At 53.1% G+C, this 22052-nt stretch overlaps 1 protein-coding gene across 4 annotated transcripts; it reads left to right on the top strand.

Annotated features, from left to right (window-relative positions):
* The first annotated feature begins 72 nt into the window (after window positions 1-72).
* On the top strand, window positions 73-10949 carry TNNI1 (troponin I1, slow skeletal type). Of its 4 annotated transcripts, none has more exons than XM_060178526.1 (8): window positions 73-96; window positions 546-591; window positions 4048-4082; window positions 4898-4939; window positions 5430-5561; window positions 8013-8102; window positions 8950-9126; window positions 10804-10949. In XM_060178526.1, the coding sequence occupies exons 4-8, from the start codon at window positions 4931-4933 to the stop codon at window positions 10909-10911; spliced, it is 516 nt and encodes a 171-aa protein (XP_060034509.1). In that variant the 5' UTR covers window positions 73-96; window positions 546-591; window positions 4048-4082; window positions 4898-4930; the 3' UTR covers window positions 10912-10949. The 4 variants fall into 4 exon arrangements, with proteins under 4 accessions (XP_060034509.1, XP_060034511.1, XP_060034510.1 ...); XM_060178528.1 differs by lacking the exon at window positions 73-96 and adding an exon at window positions 105-290 and having other exon boundaries at window positions 5360-5561; XM_060178527.1 differs by lacking the exon at window positions 73-96 and adding an exon at window positions 107-286.
* Window positions 10950-22052: the final 11103 nt, after the last annotated feature.

Below are 22052 nucleotides of genomic sequence, written 5' to 3'. Positions count from 1 at the left end.
AGGGGCTGGCTGTTCTATTTTTACCAGCCAGTTGCTGGGGGCCTGGTCCACAGCCTCCCTCCTGCTGCCCTCAGTCTCTGTCAGCTCCTGGACGAGGTGAGTGTCCAAACCTCACTCTGGGGCCAGGCGCAGCCCAGACAGAAGTGGGGGCTGGAGTATCAGCAGTATCAGCAGTCGCAGGGCCTGGGGACAGAAGGGAACATGTCTTGCTGGCTGGGGAAGCCTTTCTATTGCCCCCTGCCCCCAGGGCTTGCCTCACCCTGGCACTGGCCTTGGAAAAGCTGCAGTAGGTATGAGTGCTCTCTGTGCATTTTCTGGCTGGAGCCTGTGCAGGGGGCTGGGGGTGGGGGGGGGCAGGTCCCTCAGGAAGGGGTGGCCTGGGAGAGCTGGCAGGGGGTTTAGAAGTCTGGAAGTTCAGAAGAAGGCTGGTGAGCACTGCCTATAAGGGTGGCCCATAGGACGCAGAAAGAAGGCTCTTCTTCAAGAGGCATCTTCACCCCGGCAAACCAGGAAGCCAACCTTGCCTCTGTCTTCTGTCTCTGCAGGCCACACCAGGCTCCCTGTGCCCATCTGGACAGTGGACGAGAGTAGGTGAGTGGACCATCATGCTTGGTGAGGGGCCAGCCTTGCTGTGGGGAGATGAGTGGCTGATGGGGGTGGGGCAGACAGAGGGTGACAGCATTTGGGGTGAGGGGACAGGAGTTTGAGAACATGTAACTGAGGGCACCCTCTACAGGGCACGGGAGGGGGGGGAGGTTCTGACTGGGGGAGCTGAAGGCAGTGCTGGCACCAGTCTAGAGAGAGAGGCCTCAAGTTGTGTCATTAGGCTGTCTTGTTCTTGGGGTGTGATGGGGCAGACATCCACAGCCACAGGCCTGGGGACAGATGGCTGGTCTTGGAGGACCAGGATGCCCTTGAACTGGGGTGCAAGGTCAGGGATGGGGATCATGGCAAGACCAAGAGCCCAGAGAGATCCAAGTGGCCCTTTGTCGGGTGTGTGAGGAGAGGACCCAGTCCAGCGCACTCTGGCCCTCCCACACACCGTGCACTCACAGGACCTCAGAGTCTGGGGCTTCGGGAGAGAAAGCTGGACTCTAGTCACCCACCAGAGCCCCCCTTCCCACTCACATGTCCCCCCGAACTCTGATGGCCCCTCTCAGCACCTCTGGGCTGCTGCCTTGTGGGAGATGGAATGCAGCTGCTATCTGGCTCTGACTTATCTCTGGCTTGTCTTCCCCGGGGCCTGTCAGGGAGTCCAGTCTGAGGGGCGTCAGAGCACAGGCTGGGGACCTCAGCTCCTGGCATTCATCAGAGGGGCTGTCCCCAGGAGCTTGACAGCAGGCCTGAACTAACCCCAGGCTGGTGACAGTGGGCTCCCCCTTGGAGCCATGCCTTCCCGCTGCTGACACCTGATGCCTGGGGACCTGCATTCTGGGAGGGCGACAATGATGACTGCAGGATGAGGGGGTCCTTTCCAGCTGGTGTTTCTTTTCTGGACCCTCTCAACATCTTCTGAGGAGCAGAGTGGCTCCCTCAGAGGGGACAGCTGGTGATAAAATTGAATTCCAACCAAGGCCTCAGGAATGTAGGGGCTGAGTCCCCCCTCCCTCTGCTACAGTGACAGCTGGGACTCAGGGGTCACATTCCCCCCTCTCTCCAGGCCTTCCTCTCCCCTGGCAGAGGGGAATCTAGAGCACTTTCTGATGGGAGAGGCACTGGGAAGACACAGCCAGGGGATAAGGCCATGGGCAGGGAACAAGAGAGAAGCAAGGCTGAGAAGGTGGTGGATCTGGGAGGAGGTTTGGGAACCCCCTTTTGCAAAAGGCCTTTCTTTTCCTTTCTTTCTGTTATTTAATTTATTTATTTTATTTCCACCATGGTTGTCACTGGGGCTTGGTGCCTGCTCCTGGTGGCCTTCCCCCCCCCCTTCTTCCCTCCTTTTTATTTGAGAGGACAGAAAGAAGTTTGAGAGGGGAGAGAGAGAATGAGACTGCTTTACCACTTGCGAAGCTTCCTCCCTGCAGCTGGAGACCAGGGGCTAGAACCTGAGTCCTTATACATGGCAACATGTGTTTTGAACTGGGTGCACCATCACCTGTCCTCTCTCTCTCTCTCTCTCTCTTTCATTTGGTCTTTCTTCCTTTTTCTTCACTTTCATGAGAAACACGCACAGAATGAGAGAGACCAGAGCACCATTCAGGTTTGGCATATTGGGCAGCCAGGGATTGAATCTGAGACCTCTGGGGCCTCAGGCTTGCAACTTTATTATGCTACTGCTGTGCCCTCCCCCCAGATTTTAAAAAAAATTTTTGCCTCCAGGGTTATTGCTGGGGCTCAGTGCCTGCACTATGAATCCACTGCTCATGGAGGCTGTTTTTTCCCTTTTGTTGCCCTTGCTGTTTATTGTTGTTACTTGTTGTTATCGCTGTCGTTGTTGTTGGATAGGATAGAGAGAAATAGAGAGAGGACGAGAAGACAGAGAGAGGGAGAGAAAGACACCTGCAGATCTACTTCACTGCTTGTGAAGCCACCCCTCTGCAGGTGGGGAGCCGGGGGCTCCAATGGAACTGGGATCCTTACGCTTTGTGTCACGTGTGCTTAACCCACTGCACTACCACTTGGTTCCCCCAGATTCTTCATTACCCACAGCAAGCCAAGTTCTTGGGCCAAATCCAATCTGACCTGGACTCCTTGAGCACCCCCACCTCCACCCTCATCTTTCATGCACTTCCCCCCCCCCATTCCTGCGCCCTCCCAGCTGTCCTTCTGAGCGCTCCTTAGTCTACAACCCCACCCCCACCCCTCCATGCTCTTTGTCCAGGCAGGATGGCGAATCACATAGACATTGGGGACACATCCTTTTGCAGACTTGAGGATCTCTTTTTGCCCTGGATCCCTACCTGTCTGGGCAAACAGGGACCCCAGGATTACTCAGTAGGGAGGCTAGAAGGCATCACCTTGTGGCCAGGGGTCCTCAGTGAGCACCACGGGGCTCCTAGGGTCACCTTTCAACCCTTGCCGTCGCTCCTAGTGACTGACTTCACTTAGCTTCCAAGTCAAACTTGGTTGGAAACATGTTCAAGAGCTAAATGCTGTGGGGACGGCACATCAGTCCCCAGTGCAGCCAGTGGCTCTGCAGAGGGAGTCAGGGAAAGGCAGGAGCAGAGCCTCCCGTAGCCCCGCCTCCCCGCCTCTCACCCGCTCTACTCCTCCCGCAGGCTCTGCAGGGCGGATGGCGCCCCCTGGCGGCATGTTTGCACTGCCAGCCCTGGTGAGGCCTCCATCCCCACTCCTTAGCCCTGGATCAGAGTGCAGTGGGGGCACCCGCCTTCATTTTCCATGCTCTCTTAACTTTTTTTCTGAAATGAACCAGAAAGCAGATATCTCAGACTCTGAGAGCACTTAAGGTGCTGGTGCAGATTTTTTTATTTATAACTCTCTTCGTGAAAACAATCTAGGCCCAGATACAGCCTATAGGGTGATTTGGGGATCCCTGCTCTGTACACCTGTCCACCATGGATTTTTATTATTTTTTTTGGCATCTCTAGGCCGTGTGCACATGTGACTTCAGTGCTGTGGACAAACTTTCAGATAGATATGGGAGGAGAGGGAGAGACATAGAGACGGGAATCCCCCACAACTGCGGTGGTGTTCCTATGTGGTGCCAGGGGCTGGAACCTAGGTGGTGCTCATGGCAAAGCAGGTGACCTCCCAGTGAGCTATCTTCCCCACTCCCCCTTTGCGTTCTATCACTGGGCTAGGCTTGGTGCCTACATAACAAACCCACTGCTCCTGGTGTCACTTTTTCCTTTTTTTTTTTCTTTTATTAAATAGGACAGAGAGAAATTGAGAGGAGAGGAGGAGATAGAGGAGAGAGAGAAAGCGACACTTACAAATCTGTTTCACTGCTTGTAAGGCTTCTTCACCCCAGCATGTGGAGACTAGGGGATTTTGCACACTAATGTGCAATTGAACCTGGGCTCAGTGGGGTGTACCACTGCCCAGACCCTGTTATTTTCTCTCATCAAGATTCCTTTGCACCCACAGGCACAAGCCCCTCCACCACCATGCCGGAAGTGTGAGTAGCCCCCCACGCCTTACCCCAGGGCCCCAGGGAGGGGTTTACCTATGCCCAGGACTTCAGCCCATAGTCAAGGCGCCATCTCATCAGCCCCAACATGGTTCCTGGAACACCAGACCTTAACCCAGGAGCAGCCAGGGTGGCCTGGGGTTTCCTAGCCCTGGAGAACAACTCCTGCTTCTTCCTGGCCTGTGTGACAGACCTGTGTGCCCCAAGATGGGCCAGACTGATGAAACAGGTTGCTTGCACTGAGCCGTGGCCTATGCCTGGTCCAGTGGGTGAACAGAGCTGTGGGACTTTAGCCGGAGTCCAGACTGGAAGCTTCCATGACTCTGGATCCCTGTGTGGGGCATCTTTGACCTCCCATCATGCTCTCTGATTTATATGGACCAGTTCACACCCTCCCTCCTCTGGCAGCTCCAGAGGGCCCTGAGCATTTATTCTCTTTGGCTGGAAGTCTCCACCAGCTCCCAGCCTGATGCCCAAGTCCCTGTTTGCACTGTGATCACCACCCCCCAGCCCCGATCTGGCCCCCCATGAAGGGCTCTCACACTGTTCATGGTCTCTCTGTTTCTGCCCTCTGCTGTGTTGCTGCCCACAGTGAGGTGAGTGATCCTGGGGTGTCTCTGCTCTGGTTTCCAGTCAGGCTGGTGGGGGTGGTGGGCCTCTGGGGAGAGGAGGAGACTCAGGTCAAGGCTGGGGGGCATAGCGTCTAGCACCTGAAACAGGAGAGAAGGGAAGGCTATGGGGGGCAGAGGGGAGCCTGCCTGGTGCACTCACCACCTTCTCACCCGGCCCCAACCCTTCTGTCCTCAGAGAAAATCCAAGATCACTGCCTCCCGCAAGCTCATGCTGAAGGTGAGACTCAGGTGCTGGCTCAGGGATGGGGTGCAGGCACATTCATAGGGGCTGTGGGGGTCTTGGAAAGTGAACAGGTGGGAAACCAGAGCCTGGGGGAAGAGGAGGGGGAGGCAGAGAGAGCCTGGGAATCTAAGTGGTGTTCCCCTGACAAGGCTCCTAGGAGGAGGTGGTGAGTGACTTCAGGGTGGGGGTCACATAGGAGCTTGTTTGGCTGTGGGAAGAGCTTCTCTCTTTGTAGCTCTGTGGGCCTGAAAAGCTGCCAGGGTACAATTGAGGAGAAGCCAGCCCAGACCCAGAGTGCTGTGATCTTGAGTTGGGCCCTGAGCTGCCCCTCACCCCTGCACACTGGGCCCCACCATACTGCTGCTGTCTTGCCTACGCGCTCCAAGCCTGCCTGGTCTGGGACCTGCACTGTAGGAGAACTGAGGCTCCAGGGTCCCTGTCCAGGGCTGGGGAGGCCAGCCAGCTCACTACCTGTGCCCCGCAGAGCCTGATGTTGGCCAAGGCCAAGGAGTGCTGGGAGCAGGAGCATGAGGAGCGCGAGGCAGAGAAGGCTCGCTACCTGGCGGAGCGTATCCCCACACTGCAGATGCGCGGATTGTCCCTCAGTGCCTTGCAGGTGAGCCTTGCAGGTCAGGGTTGGGTCCTGATGGCTGACCCCAGGGACCAGCTGGCCGGAACCTGGACTAACCCCTCTTCTGGCTCTGATTCACACTCCGCTTCCCTTCTGCACTCTCCTTGAACCCTCACACCTGCGGGGGGTGGTGGGGTTTGAGCCAGGGATGGGGGCTTTGCTGGTCAGACACTGTGGGTGGGGGTGGGGGTGGCGGCTAGGGCAGGAGGTGAGTGGGACTTAGAAAGCAGTGACTTGCCAATTCCTGCTCCTGGAAATGGGCCTCTGATGTCCTTAAGACATTGCAAGTGTTTTTATATCATCATCATCATCTTGACTGTTTGCCACCAGGGTTCTCTGTGAGGCTCAGTGTTGCTCCTGGCAGCCATTTGTTTCTTCTTTTCTTTTCCTTTCTTTTCTTTTCCAGGACAGAGAGAAATAGGGAGAGGAAAGGGAGACAGAGAGAAAGATAGACACCTGTAAACCTGCATCACTGCTTATGAAATGCCCCCTGCAGTTAGGGACTGGGGGTGCTCGGCCAGGTGTGCCATGGCTTGGGGCTAACATTTTAATTTTATTTTTTGCTAGAGCACCACTCAGCTCTGGCATATGGTGGGGCCCTCTCCCCAGTGATTGACGATTATTTAAACACCCAAGACTTAGAGAGAAGAGACTGAGAGGGAAGTAAGCCAGATGTCACCACTGGAGGCAGGTGGTGCTGTCTTTCACTTTTGTTCTTTCTTTCTTTCTTTCTTTCTTTTTCTTCTTTCATTTTTTTAAATTGCCACCAGGGTTGTGGCTGGAGCTCAGTCCCTGCAAGACAAATCCACTACTCACAGGGGTCATCTTTTCCTTCTTTCTCTTTTTTCCTTTCTTTTATATGGTAGAACAGAGAAAAATTGAAAGATGAGGGGGCCAGCTGCTTCACTGCCCATAAAGCTTCCCCCCTACAGTTGGGGACCAGGGGCTTGAACCCAGGTCCTTGAGCATGGCAATATGTATGCTCAACTGGGTGTGCCACTGCCTATCCCATTTCCTGTTTCTAAAGATTATTTTAAATATTATTCTTAAAAAGATTATTAATATGATATGTATATATATATCAGTCTGGTATAAGTGGTCACAGGGCTTGAACTCAGGACCTCAGGCATGCTGGCCCTGTGCTGTCACTTTGTCAGTTTCCTGGCTACATCACTAGTTTTGATTTTATTCTGTTTTGTTTCATATAAAGCTTTCAAACTCCCTTCCTTCCTTCCTTTCTTTCTTTTTGTAACCTGAGACTTTTGGAGCTTCAGGCATGAGAGTCTCTTTGTTTAACCATTATGCTATCTACCCCCTCAAACTTTCTTAACATAGATTATGTATCCCCCCACTCTCCAGACAGGGAAGGCAGAGAGAGAGAGATAGAGAGAAGAGAAGAGAAGAGAAGAGAGAAAGAGGACCCAACACTAAAGCTTCCCCCAGTGTGGTGGGGGCCGGGTGCAAACCTGAGTGCTTTGTCCAAGTGAGGACGCAAACTATCTTCAACACAAGAAAACTTTAAAAAAATTTTTTAAATTTTATTTATTTATTAGTTAGAGACAGACAGAAATTGAGAGGGAAGGAGGTGATAAGGAGAGAGACAGAGGCACACCTGCAGCACTGCTTCACCACTCATGAAGCTTTCCCCCAGCAGGTGGGGACTGGGGACAGGAACCTGCATCCTTGCCCACTGTAACATGTGCACTCAACCAGGTGTGCCACCACCCAGCCCCAAGAAAACTTCTTTAAAATTTATTTTTATTTATTTTCCCTTTTGTTGCCCTTGTTGTTTTATTGTTATAGTTGTTATTGATGTTGTTGTTGGATAAGACAGAAATGGAGAGAGAAGGGGAAGACAGAGAAGTGGAAAGTTAGACACCTGCAGACCTGCTTCACTGCCTGTGAAGCGACGCAACTGCAGGTGGGGAGCTGGGGACTTGAACTGGGATCCTTAAGCCGGTCCTTGCACTTTGTGCTACATGCACTTAACCCACTGCGCTACCGCCAGACCCCCAAGAAAACTTTTTTAAAGAAGACTCAGATGGGGGCTGGATGGTGGTGTATCTGGTAGAGCACACTAGTTGCCATGCATATGGATCTGGGTTCAACTCCCCAGTCCCCATCTATGGGGAGAAGCTTCATGAGCAGTGAAGCAGGGCTTCAGGTCTCTCTCTCTCTCTGTGTCTGTCTCTCCCTCTCTCATTCCCTACTTGATCTCTCTCTGTCCTATGAAATAAAGTAAGTACATATTTAAAAAACAATCACAAGACATGGTCAGTCAAGAAAGAAAACAAAGACCTGTCAGGCCTCAGTGAGGGGCAGTGTGCCAACTGCTGTGTGAAGCGTGGGCCCTTCAGGGCTAGGAGGTTGAGGGCCTGCGTGGGGATTGGGGGCTTACAGGTATCTTAGTCCTACCTGGCTACCCTGCTCCCCCAGGACTTGTGCCGAGAGCTACATGCCAAGGTGGAGGTGGTGGATGAGGAGAGATATGACATCGAGGCCAAGTGCCTGCATAACACTCGGGAGGTGAGTGTGTGTGGGGGGGTGGGGTGGGGTGGGGCTGGGAGTCTGAGTGGCAGCCTTGTGCCCTGAAGTGTAGGTTCTGCACCCCAACCCCCAGCAGAGAGAGAACACTTGCCCAGAGGAAGAGTCCAGGCTTCCTTTCAACTTGCCCCTGGGCTCTAGGGCCTGCTGGGGAACTGCTGGGGCCTCCAGTGTCCCCTCTCTGGCTTAATCCCAGGCTACTAATTGCAATGTCCTTTGATTGCTCCTGCTTGCCTCCTCTCTGGGGAAAGGAGCTACTAGTTGAACCCCCCAGATGAGGACCCTCAGGTTCAGAGAGGCTGGGAAACTCACTCAGTTCAGGTAACACAGTGGGGCTGCATGGGTCTCTGACACTCAGTCCAGTGCTCAATGCTCCCTGGAGAGAAGACAGGGCTCCTGCTGCGTGGGGTGTTCAAGCCAAGGGGGGGGGGACGACCAGCAGCTACGTCCCGCCTCCCCATTTCTCCCCATAATGGGGGGATCACTCATCTCAGAATTTCTTCCCTGGATTGGGGGGGGGGTGGGTCAAGGCTGTGCTCTCAGCAAGTTGCTTTGAAGGCTCACTAGGGAGGTAGAGATTAGGAACAGGAATTAAAGTCATTCATTCATTCTCATTCATTCATTCATTCATTTATTCCTGCATCTATGAACATGTGGTGTTTTTGTGTGCAGTGGTGAATGTATCTGATTGTTTTGGGGGAACTGGCCTAGAAGCAGGGCAACTTGGGGCATAGTTCTATCCAGAACTCCAGGAGTCTGAGGCCCTCAGGAAGCTGGTCCATGGTTGCCCCCTGCCCCACCTCCAGTGAGTGTTGTCCTTGTTCTATAGATTAAGGACCTGAAGCTGAAGGTGCTGGACCTCCGTGGGAAGTTCAAGCGCCCACCACTGCGCAGGGTCCGTGTCTCGGCTGATGCCATGCTGCGTGCCCTGCTGGGCTCCAAGCACAAGGTGTCCATGGACCTGAGGGCCAACCTCAAGTCTGTGAAGAAGGAGGACACAGAGAAGGTGAGGGTCCCTCTCCTCAGAGTCTCTGTCCCCTGCCAGTCAGCCTCCACCCCCATAGAGTGCCAGGCAGCCCCGGAACCCCTGGCAGAAGCCAGTCTGGGAGAACATTCTAGGAGCTCCTGGGAGGACAGTGGTGAAGCCTTACCACATGAAGATTTGTTCCCTTCCCTCAGGCTGCTCTCAGATAACTGAGCTGGGGCCCAAGAAAGTCAGTTTAGGGGATAAAACAGAACCTCACATCCAGTCTACAGGGGGACATGAAGGTTTGGGGTGATGGGGGGGCAATTGCCTCTGCCGCTTGAAGGAGAAAGACAGCGGGTCCTTGTGGTTCTGGACACAGGAGTACAGAAATCAGAGTCTCCAGCCACTCACCTGGCGATAGGTCCCTCAAAGGTGACTGAACTCACAGCATGAGTGCCTGGAACTGTCTGGCCCTGTGAGAAGCTTGGATGGAAGACTGTAAAGGAAAGAGATGGGTCATGAGGTGGAGAAATGGACAGGCCAGGTGTGTGGGGGGGTGCCTAACTTGGAAGAGGTGGCCTTGGGCTGCTGGACATCTGACTGGAGCTAGTGTGGGCCCTGGAGACAAGGACCTGGTTCCTTGAGTGGGAATGGTGTCTGTGTCTACCCTCTGACACCCCCTGGGAGCCCCACTTTCTGGGTAGGGGTGTCAAGATGTCTGTTCCCTTTTTTTTTTTCACTGAGACTATGCTGCTCTGTAACATTGTGCCAGCTCTGGGGACACCATTTCTCATCAAATAACTGTGATTGTCACCACACCCTGATTGTCACCACACCCTGTACCACACAGCCAGTCTCCAGTCACCTCCTGCTAGGCTCCCCCTCCCTGTCCCCACACTTTCCCTCTGTGGGCAGGGTCTAGGGGTCTGCTTCTGGTTTATCCATATGCTCTGTCACTGTGTAGTTCACAGGTGAGTGGAATCCATGGTGCTTGTCTTTCTCCATGTGTCTCATTTCACTCAGCAGGACTCCCTCAGGGGCCACCCAGGTTATCACACAAGACAAAATTTCATCTTTGTTTAAATATAGTTCAGTAGTAGAGGCCTGGGAAGTGGTGCAGTGGGTAAAGTGTTGGATGCGTTTCAAGCTTGAGGACTCCAGTTTGCTCCCTGGCATTGCATGTACCAGAGTGATTGATGCCTGGGTGTCTTCCTCTCTCATTAGTAAATAATTTTTTTTCTAAAAAAGAATTAGTTTAAAATAATACTATAGTTTTATTCATTTATTCATGTATATATACACCACATCTTCACTTAAAACTTTTTTTTTAATTAACATGAGAAAGGGATATGGAGGGAAAGGAGGGAGGGAAGGAGAAAGAGAGAGAGAGAAAGAGACACCAGAGCATCTCATTGGCACATGGAATGTCAGGGATTGAACTCAGGACCTCTTGCTTGAGAGTCTAGTGCTTTATCCACTGTCCCTCCTCCCGGGTCTCCTGTCCCTGTTGTTGAGCACTGGGGATGTGCCCACATCTCGGCTCCTGTGAATGGTGCTGCAGTGAACGCAGGTGCACACATCTCCTGGGATCAGAGTTCCCATTCCCTGTGGCTCTCAAGAGGCTGACTTTCTGCTGCTCAGTGTCTCTTGTGTCTGGAAGGTCGTGGGACCCCTGTGGCCTGGGCTGTCTCTGAGATGCATGTGGCCTCCCTGCAGGAGCGGCCGGTGGAGGTCTGTGACTGGAGGAAGAATGTGGAGGCCCTGTCTGGGATGGAAGGCCGGAAGAAGATGTTTGACGCTGCCAAGTCTCCCAGCTCACAGTAGAGGTACCGGAGCCCAGCGCTTTCTTCTGGGGCCTGCAGAAGTGAGGCCAGAGTGTGATGGGGAGCCCAGGAGGAGAGCTGGGGGGCTCCCAGTGTGTGGTCCTAGTTCTATTACCTAGAGGTCTCAGGCATATCATTTCTACCCTGGGGTGTGGTGTGTCTTCTCATCTATAAAGCTGAGGGTTGAGTGTCGTTAAAGTTTCGGAGGCTCCAGCAGGCTGGGCTAGCATCGTGGCGGTAGACAGAGACAGAGACTCGAGGACACACGGCTGGGCTGAGAAGCTGCAGTTTAACCTTTATTCACGAATGGGCAAATCACCACACCATGTGCTTCCCCATCATTATCCCTCCACGGCTGCTGCTGGGACTCTGGATGTGCTTAGCATAGGGGGCGGGGAGAAAGCGGGGCGCGAAACTAGCAAGGGCCAAACCAATTCTCTCAAAAGTCGGGGGGAAGGGGAGCAAAGCAATATGAAACATACCAACAGTTGAGCCAGATTATGGGTCTCCTAATGAGGTTCTGGGACCAACAGCTTCAGCATTTCCTGGGGTGCAAGTGACTGCTCCCCACTGAGTGGGAAGCTCAGAGCTCTGAGTGACTTGGGTGCCAGAGGTGGAGAGATGGCCAGGCCAGGTATGGGGGGGTGCCTACTTGGAAGAGTTTGAGAACCAGGACAGGGAGGTGGCTCAGGGGCTGGGTGCACACCTCACATATTTAGAGCCCTGGCCTTGATCCCTGCCACTACATAAAAAATAAATCAGAACTTCAGGGTTAGTTCACCCGAGGGCTCCATAGCCGCTACTTTCTGGGGGCTTCATTTGTGTGCAACCTGTCCTGGGGAGCAGTGAGAGGGCTCAGCAATAGAGCACATGCCTTGTGTGTGAAGGTCAGGGATTTGATCCCCACATCTTTCTCTCTCTCTCTCTCTCAGACACACACACACACACACACACACACACACACACACACACACACACACACACAAAAGGGAGTCAAGTGGTAGTACAGTGGGTTAAGCACACGTGGCGCAAAGCACAAGGACCGGTATAAGGATCCCGGTTTAAGCCCCTGGCTCCCCACCTGCAGGGGAGTCACTTCACAAGCGGTGAAGCAGATCTACAGGTGTCTGTCTTTCTCTCCCCTTTTTTGTCTTCCCCTCCTCTCTCCATTTCTCTGTCCTATCTAACAATGACGACATCAGTTACACCAACAATAATAGCTACAACAATAATAAAACAAGAGCAACAAAAGGGGAAAAAAACTAGACAAAGTGTGAATATTATAAATGATGGAGGAGTTCCCCCCCCAACATGGTTTTAGGTAGAGGATACTTATTACCATGTGAGATCCTGATTCAAACCCCAGAACCACATAGGAGTGCCATGGATGGCACTGAGGAAGCTCCATGGATGCTGAAGCAGTGCTGTGAAATCCTTACTTTTGCTCTGTACCTTTCTTTAAATAAGAAAATGAAAAAAACCTGGTCCTGGAAGTCCATTACTGTTATGGTACCACATGAAGCCCTGAGTTCACTCTTGAGCGCTTCAGTAAAGACTCCCCCCCCCCAATTAACCAAATAAACATTTCTGGGGTTTCCTGCCAAGTGCCCTGAACTCTGAGTCCCAGGTTCCACTCTGAGAAGATAAGACCACCCACTCTGAGAACATGGCTGGAGAAAGAAGTAAAATCTAGCCACAGAGCCCCTCCACCCCAGTTGGGAGTGTGAGGACTTTTTTTTTTTGGGGGGAAGCCACCCAAGGAAGCAACAAGAAAGTCTGACTGATTGGGGGAAGGCATGTCGTGGAGCTGGGGGTGCCACAGAAGCACGAGGTGGGGACGGAGGGTGTCAGCCTTCATGGAGGGGAGAAACCCAAGGCTGGGCAGGAGTCAGGGATCTGGACAGGGAGCAGAAGGGCTGGGAGAGCGACTCCCACTGCAGGGAGAAGCTTGGGGTGCCAAACCCAGTTCACCTGAAATGATGGCTCTACCTTTGTCCCCACAGGACAGCTGCCTCAGTGTTCCCTCGATCCCACCTCGCTCCTGCTTCACGCTCCTCCCTCCACTCGGCTCACAGCTCTCTCCCTGGCTCCCTCAACCCTCCAGCCTCTGTGCCCTCTTCCTCCTTCTGGAACCAGCATTTAAAGAGGTTGAGAGCAGACAAGTCCCAGACCTGCCCCAGCTGTGTGGGCACTGCCACTCCTGGAGTGCCTTCCTGAGAGGACACCATCCCCGAAGCCCTGCTGAGTCCCCCCACTAATATGACATATAGTGTACGCACAGACCCTCCCCCATTAAAGTCTTGTGTTCTGCTCATGCCTGTCATTGTTACTGGGGGGGAAGGGGAGGTCCTGAAGGGAGGCTACTTTTGGGGTCAAGATAGGAAGCTGAGAACAGGCAGCTGCTTGGGAAGCCCCCTGGGGCCCTCTGCCTAGGCCCAGTAATATCACCTGGCACACTCCCCCCTCCCAGAGCCATCACCCAAGCCCTGGCCCCTCAAAGAGTCCCCCCCCCCCCAAATAGCTGTTGAAAGCCCCGTGCCCTGCCTAATTTCACACTCTCCACAAGACTAGATCACCTCTCCCTCATGCCTGCTGGTTGCTCCTGGCTGCTCCGTGCTGAGAAGTCAGTGCGTCTTCACCCTCTGCTCCGCCCACTGGCACAGATGCCCATTCCTTGACCCTGTGGAGGGACTCCCTGCAGCTCTCAGTCTGGCCACCAGGGGGCACCATTGCTCAGAGAGAGGGGCGTCTCTCTACACCTGTTCCCACTTCATTCCAGCCTTCCCCCATGCCCTGGACTGACCACACACATTACTCCCCCGCCCCGGGGGCAGATTCTTGCCCTGAGGTCTGTCCCACTGATATCTGGGCTTGCAGTCTTCTGAGGGGCACAAGCCTTGAAGCGAAGTGGGGGACAACAGGGCAGCTCTTCTCCCCTGCCACAATACACAGGGACTCCTGAGCTCAGCCTCCCAGGAGCTGGCTGGTTCCAGACTTAGAGCCTCTGTTCCCAGGGGAGGCTGAGTTGGGTGAGGACCCCTTCCGCGGCCCCTCAGCCCTCAACCTGCCCTTTGCTCCGTGTGCTATCTGCTCTGAATGCCAAGGTCGGGTACAAAGAGCACCACTAGCTACTCCCTGGGCATCATATGGACCCAGGGCACCCCTGCTGGCCCACAGGACATGGCTTCATGGCACTAGTTGGGGGCGGGGGGAAGCCCTGTGTACAGGGTTCGAGCTGCAAACAACTCAGCTAGCAGAAAGGCAGACTCAAGGAGCATGAGGGTCACACAGCTAGGCTGGGCATAGGTAGTCACAGGAACTCACCTTCCAAGCCTTCCAGGGCTTCTCCTGTCTGGCCTAGGTCTGAGCCTGGGTTCTCTGCTTTGTCTCTTCCCAGTCCTATGCCAAGGTCTGACTCCATCTCTTTCTCTTTTATTTATTATCTTTATTTATTGGATAGAGAAAGCCAGAAATCAAGAGGATAGAAGGAAATGGAGAACTAGAGATAAAGACACCTGCAGCATTGCTTCACCACTTGCAAAGCTTTCCTCCTGCAGGTGGGGACCGGGGATGCAAACCTGGGTCCTTATGCACTGTAACGTGTACTCAACCAGGCGCACCAGCACCCAGGCCCCGACTCTATCTCTAAATCTAGCCTCCGTTCTGCCAGTGGGTGAGGAACTCCATGTCTGGCTGTGGGGGCTCCACCCTGCCCCCTAAAAGGGGAAGAGCAGCCCCAGGCCTGACTCAGAGCAAACACAGGGTATAGAGGACTGGGCGGAGGCATAGGGGTGCTCACACACCCATGCCTAGCTCTGGGAGAGGGCCAGACAAAGGGCTCCTGGCTGCTGCCTGGCCCCTCCTGCTTCCGGCCCCTCGTCTCCTGGGAGGAAGGAGCAAACGCCCAGGCAGGGAGCAAGGCTTCCTGAGGGTGCATACTGGGGGCCTGTGTGGAGGAGGGGATAGTAGGTGTCTTGGACTCCTCTGGGTGGGAGTGTGCTTTAGCTGGGGCTGTGGATAGGAGGCCTGGTGTGGGCAGTGTGCTGTCTGTGGAACCCCAATTCCACTAAGTACCCTCTCATGGTGTGTGTGTGTATGTGTGTGTGTGAGGGGTACCCCCCCCACTGCAGAGCAGCTCCCACTGAGAGCAATGAACTGTGTGCACACAGATGAACTCACTTCACCTTGCCAAGGACCCTGTGCAAAACTGCCACCCACCTCCATTTTACAAAGAGGAAAACTGAGGCCCAGAAAAGCTTGTTAGGGGCCCAGGCTGAAGCAGACCATCAGAGGCCCCCCTTTCACTCACTGTCTGCCTGACAGGGACAGCAGCAGGAGGGAAGCTTTATCAGTGTCTTATCATTGTATGCTCGCCAGACCCCAAGAATGGGTGATCTCAGATGTATAGACCCCAAATCACTGGGTCTGAAGGCTGAAGGCCTGAGCTGGGACCTAGGTTAGCCTGCCTTTGGGGCCACCTTGGTCTGGGATCAGACTTGCTTCAGCAGGCTGCTTTCTAGAAAGGTCCACAGCTGGGGACTGGGAGCTCTGCATATGGCTCTGTCAAGCCCCAACATCCCCACCAGAGGAAGGAGTTCAGATGTGACATAAGTGACAGTGAGTGAGAAGAGGTGGGGGCAGGGCTGGACAGGCGAGGTGCCACATGGCAGACGGGGGAGTGACCTTCCTGTTGTCTCCTTCTTCTTGTCGGGAAACCCTAGAGTAGAATGCTGGCTGTGTTGCCTCCTCCCAGCAGCCCACCAGGGTGGGCCAGGCCCAAGCTCAGGCCCAGGCTCAGACCCAGGGCCCAGCGGGCTAAGAAGCTGGCAAGAGAAAGGAGCCTGCTTAACTATTAACTCCAATGGCCCCCCCTGCAGCAGACTCCCTGCAGAGCTCAGGCTGGGCAGACGGGGGTGGGGTGGAGGGGGGGCAGACCTGTTCCAGGTGGGTGGTCAGCTGGGCCCACATCCCAGCCTCCTCTCCCACCCCCAGCAGGGCCTCCACACAGTCCTCAATCCCTGCATCACTGAGCCAGGACCAAGGGGGTCTCTTCATCTGAAAACACACCCCTAAACTGGCCTGGAGAGCCCAGACCTAGCAGCTGGACCCTGCCTGAGACCCCATGGCTGATGAAGGGTCAGCCCACGCAGGTGGAGAAGGAGCGTGGCTCCTCAAGGTCACAGGCCTTGAGTGGAGGGACACAGAGGCTGTACTCCAGCCTGCCAGGTGTGACAGGGTGATGGCGCTCAGCTGCACCTCTGCTGTCTCAGCACCCGGTGCCAGCAGCCGTCTGGTCCTGTCACCACTTGGCACAAGCTGGCTGTGCTGGGGCCTTTGCTCTGGGTTCAGGAGGGAAGTGTGGCCTCACTTGAACGTGCCAGCCCAGGAGCCCCAGGGAGAAGTGTGAGTGTGTGAGCAGGTGTGTGCACACAAGCACAGCTGTGTGCCTGGGAATGTGAAGTGTGACCAATGCCTTTATTCCCCTTGGGTTAGTGCCTTGAATATATTAGAGACCCATGAAGTGGCATACCGAGGGAATTCTGGACTCTCAAGCATGCGGTCCTGATTGATCCCTGCTAGAATGATGCCTGCTCTCCCTCTCTCTGTAAAAAAAATAAAACAAATCTTTAGAAAATAAATTAGTTTGTGAAAACCCATGTCCTCAGCGTGTGGGTCTCACCGCCTCACCTATTTCTTTGGTGGCTGCTAGGCTGGGAGTTCTGAGAGGGAACAGGGCTGCTGTGTCAGCCTGTGACCCCCGCCCAAGTCTGCAGTCTGGGGTCAAGACTCCCCTGGGGTCTCTTTGGAGCTGCCCTGTGAGTCTTATGAGTCTTGGGTTTGCTGGGGACTTCGAGAACCCGGCATTGGTTCTGGGGTAAAGGAGAGGTGGCCCATTCCTTGAGGGCTGGATAGGAGGCCTGGAGACACCCTAGGGATATGGCAGTGGCCCTGTCTTTGCCGGCTCTTCTGAAATGGGACATAGCCAGTAGCAGGTGCTTCTGGCTTCAAGAACGAAGAAGCGTACATCCACATTCCAGCTACTCCTCCTAAAAGCGGGGTGCTGCTGCCCCCAGTGTTTCTTCCAGCTCTTCTCATCCACAGAACTGACTGCCCATCGTTGGGCTCATTGTCACCCTGATAACTAACGTGCATGCACGCCCTCTGCCCTGCCCGTCCCCCCACTCCCACCAGGCTGAGGTTGTAAAGGTCATTATCTGTGCATTGACCGCAGCTCAGTCTCACCTCAACGACCCGATGAATTGGCAGAAATGCCACCACTTGCCCGTCTGTTTATCCTGCTGCTCGAGGCATCTGGATGGTTTCCAGTCTGCTGCTCCATGGACAGCGCTGCTTTGACACAAGCCCCTCCCTCTCTCTGCTGCTCATGTTCTCATGTTCTCAGAATGGGGCTCTTGCACATGTGTGATTTCATTGCTCCTGAATCATGTTTTTATTCAGATAGAGCAATTATGTACAAATGTAGACAGATCGTTATAGAAATAATAATTAATCCATGTCTGCAACCTTAGGAGAACTGCTGTGGCTTGCAATGGAGTGATTAGGGATTCAGAACTATGGTGGTGGGGACAGTATGGAATTATATCCCTGTTGACATGCAATTTTGTAAGTCAGTATAAAGTCACTAATACAATTAAAAATAAATAAATAAATCAAGGGGAGAAAAGAAAAAATTAAAAAGTGGTAAAAGAGGCAGCAGCTATATCTCCTCAAGACTAATACATAAGTTCTTGATGTTTCCAAATCTCTTCTTAAATTTTATTATCTTTATTTATTGGGTAGAGAGTCAGAGATTAAGAGGGTAGAGGGAGATAGAGAGGGAGAGAGAAAGAGAGACACCTGCAGCCCTGCTTCTCCACTTGCAAAGCCTTCCCCCTGTAGGTGGGGACCAGGGGCTCGAACCTGGGTCCTTGTGCATTGTAACATGTGCATGCACTCAACCAGGTGCACCACCACCTGGCTCCCTCTCCAATTCTCTTTCAAAAGATGTTCTCTTGGAGTTGGTTTTTTTCACCAAAGTAAAGAACTCAGGGGTGGCAGGATGTGTTCAGGTCCTGGAAAATGATGGCAGAGAAGGACCTAGGTGGGGGGTTAGGGTGTTATGTGGAAAATTATTTTACACATGTACAAACTACTGTATTTTCCTGTCAACTGTAAACCATCAGTCCCCCCAATAAAGGAAAAAAACAAATAAATAGAGAGATAGATAATCTCCCATGTAGTGTTGGGGTTAAAACCTGGACAAAGCCCTTGGCAAGGCATGTATCATACCTGGTGAGCTCTTTCTCCAGCCTAAGCCTCTCTCTCTCTTCCTCATGCCTGAGATCTTTTTCTCCCCAGAGGGATGCTCACTGAGACATCATGGGGGACAGTATTACAATGCCAGGATATAGCCTGAAGGCTCCCATCGCCTCCTTGGCCCGATCATGGGGGCCAAAGGTGCTGGTGCTTCTGAACCCCTCGCCTCAGCTCCACTTGCTCACATTCTCGACAGGGGCTCTCGGGCTCTGAATTTTCCTGTTCTGAAACTGAATTAAGTGCAAATCCCCACACCTCCTTGTGTATCTACTCTGCTGGGTATGGTCTGTGGGGGCTCTGAGGTGGACAATGCATGCTTTCTTTTCTTTTTTTCTTTCTTTTTTTCTTTGTCTCCAGGGTTATTGCTGGGGCTTGGTGCCTACATTACAAATCCACTGCTCCTGGAGGCCATTTTTTCCATTTTATTGCCCTTGTTATCATCATCATCATCATCGTTGTTAGTGTTGTTGGATAGGACAGAGAGAGAGAGAGAGGAGGGGAGACAGAGAAGGGGAGAGAAAGATAGACACCTGCAGACCTGCTTCACCGCCTGTGAAATGACTTCCCTGCAGGTGGGGAGCCAGGGGCTCAAACAGGGATCCTTACACCGGTCCTTGCACTTTGCGTCTCATGCGCTTAACCTGCTGCACTACCACCCGACTCCCTTATTTTTTAAATTTTAATAAGAGAGAGGGGGGAGGGAGAGAGAGACACCAGAGCTCTGTTCAGTTCTGGCTTATGGTGGTGCTGGAGACTGAACCTGGGACCTTAGAGCTTCAGGCATAAGAGCCATTTGCAGAACCACTTTATTGTCTCCCCAGCCCTCCCTCCCTCTCTCTTTATAAAATGCGGCATCACAGAATGAACTCAGGGCCTTATGAGAAGCTTCCTGGGAACAGTCTTTTCTCTCTCATTTTTGAGAGAGATGGGGTAGTGAACAGCCCTCAGCACTGCTCCATCAGCCTCAGGGAGACCCCCCCAAGGCATTGTCCACTGCCTTCCCATATGGAGCCAGAGGCTGAGCCCAAGGCCTCACAGTGACATAGACCCACCTCTTGAGCTGTCTCCAGATCCAGTTACCTTAAATAATAGATCATGGAGGCCGGAAAAGCCTGCCTTTATCTTCCAAAGCCCTCACCAACACCTTCTAGATGATCACTTCTTGGTTGCCCTTGCTCAAACCCCACCTCTTTTGTGAAATATAAACAAACAGCCCCCTAAGATGGCACAGGGGTTATGCAACAGATTTCCATGCCTGAGGCTCCAAAGTCCTAGTTTCAATCCCAAGCACCACTGTCCAAATGGTTCAACTGCTGGAGCATCAGACTTGTATGTCTGAAGCTCTCAGTGCAATTCCTAGCACCCCATGTGTCAGAGTAATGCTCTGGTTTCTCTTTGTCTTGTACAAAACTCTCTCCTATATATAAGTAAAACATATCTTAAAAAGTAGCACAGTCCCCAGAGCTGTCTCCACAAGTCCTGTTCAAGGCCACTAACACTGGACATTTTCACCGTCATGCATGTATAGGATAAAGGCCAACTCCGGAGCCCAATGCACAGGCCCTACCTGCTGTCCCCGCCTTCCCTGCCAGCCTTGGGAGCAGCAAGTCTCCCTCCAAGAGCACCTTTCATACCTACTTACTCTGCGTCCTGGAGCTTGATCCCCTAACTGCCTTTGCCCACAGCTGGATTCCACAAAACCTTCACAGCACAATCCAGATGTCCTTGCCTCTTTGGAAATGTCCCTGGTCTTTCCTCACTAGAGCTGATCTCTCCTGACACTGTCACAGCCTGACTTGAGCATGACTTAGGGTACTGTGTGTGTGTGTGTGTGTGTATGTGTGTGTGTGTGTGTGTGTCTGTGTCTCCATTTCTAGAGTAGCATACCTCACAAATATCAGAGCCATTCGTCAATTGCAGTGAGTGCAAATGTCCCACCCAAAGACACACATAGTCCCTAACCCCTGTCACCTGTGACTCTGACCTGATCCAGAATAGGGCCAGGGTGAGGACACCAATAAAACTGTTGTGTGGTGGGTGAGGCTGTGTGATGGATGAGGGTGGGCCTGAACCCAGTGACTGGCGTCTTCATGAGAGGAGGGCCATGTAGACACAGAATCCTGTAACTCTAGGGCTATTGTGGGAGGAGGATGCAGCTCCCACCTGCTGGGGGAGTGGGGTTCCACTCATAGTGTGGCCCCAGACTGCCAGTTTTCAGAAAGGTGTAGTAGTACACTTCTGCTTTCATAGGCATTCCTTTTGTCACCTGCTGCCCCAGAACCCCCAGGAGACAGCCACATCAATCCAGCAGTGACCAAGGGGCTTGGCACATGGGAGGTGCCCAGTGAGCCCCAATGTCTGCAGCAAGGAACCATGTGGGCACTGCCAGACCCATCCTCTACTTTCTTCACTTCTAGAATCACAAGTCTATGGACCTCTGATGGCTTTGTGCTCATAAAAGGGGGACTGAAATGTGGACTTTTCACTTTTTAACTTCTGTGGGCTTTACCATTAAAAGATTTATTTTATTTTATTTTTTGCTTCCAGGATTATTGCTGGGGCTTGGTGCCAGCACTATAAATCTACTGCTCCTGGCAGCCATTTTTTCCCATTTATTGGTTAGGACAGAGAGAAGCTGAGAAAGGAGGGGGAGATGGAAAGAGAGATCTGCTTCACCACTTGTAAATGGGACCTGCTGCAGGTGGGAGCCAGGGGCTTGAACCTGGGTCCTTGCATGGATCCTTGCACTTATTACTATGTGCACTTAACTAGTTGTGCCATTGCCTGGACTCCCATTTATTTATTTTATGAAACAGAGTCAGAACACTGCTCTGGCATATGTGGTGATGGGATTAAGCCTGGAGCTCATGTGTGCAAGTCTTATGCTCCACCGCTGAGCCACCACCTGGCCAGAGAGTGGATTTGGGACTCACATCCAGCTGTCCTCTGGCTTGAGAAAGTCCCTAGAAGAGCCAGGTATCCAGTGATAAGAAGGTTTTTTCCTTCCTAAACCGAGATGCCACCCTGACTAAGCATGGGAAGAACATTCTCTGTGTCCACAGGGAGACAGCAGGTGTGCCAGTAAGGGCCAGGTCCTGGGTCAAAGCACCCAGAGACACAGGTGACTGCCATTCCTGCTTTCTCCTTCCCTGGAGGGAAAACACAGCCCTGACCTCTGCTCAGAACTCTCTGGGGTCTTGCCAGCTCTCACTCTGCCTCCCCTGGTGTCTCTGCTCCTCAGTGACCCACTCATTTATTTCATTCCTACTACCTGGAAGGAAGCAAGGTAAGGCTTCTTTATCACCACTGCACTGAGGAAACTGAGTCACAAGGCTCACAGAGGACAGGACCAGAGCTCCAAGCCAAGTCTCCAAGCTTCCACTTCTCATCTGCTATTGCCAGTCATGAAGGCTCCCTGGAGGAGGGCTTTTGGAAAGGAGAGGTCTTAGCTGAATGGTGATGTGTGTGTGTGTGTGTGTGTGTGTTTCTGTTTTAGCCTAGCAGCTGGCTTGCCCCTACCAGAGAGACTTTTCAAGCTAGAGAGCACCCCCCCACACCAAGGGGAGCCCATTATGGGGAGCAGAGCCTAGTAGGATACTGGCTGTTGGGGCTGCCTTCCACCAGGACATCTGGGTGGGGTACCACATCTCTTGGTAAGCTACTGCAGCTGACCTTGCAGCTGTGATGCATCAGGAAAGATAAGATTCCCTGGAACCAGCACCCCACTCCCCACTCCTGAGTCTTGGAGAGAAATCACCTGGGCCAGCCTCCTGGGTGCTCCAGGGGAAGCAGGTGGTGCCAAGCTGCAAATCACTCCGCGATTCC

This window comes from Erinaceus europaeus, chromosome 19 (genome assembly GCF_950295315.1).
Source record: "Erinaceus europaeus chromosome 19, mEriEur2.1, whole genome shotgun sequence".
NCBI classification, from domain to species: Eukaryota; Metazoa; Chordata; class Mammalia; order Eulipotyphla; family Erinaceidae; genus Erinaceus; species Erinaceus europaeus.
Note: the sequence above shows the minus strand (reverse complement) of the source record. Positions and strands in the feature narration are given on the sequence as shown.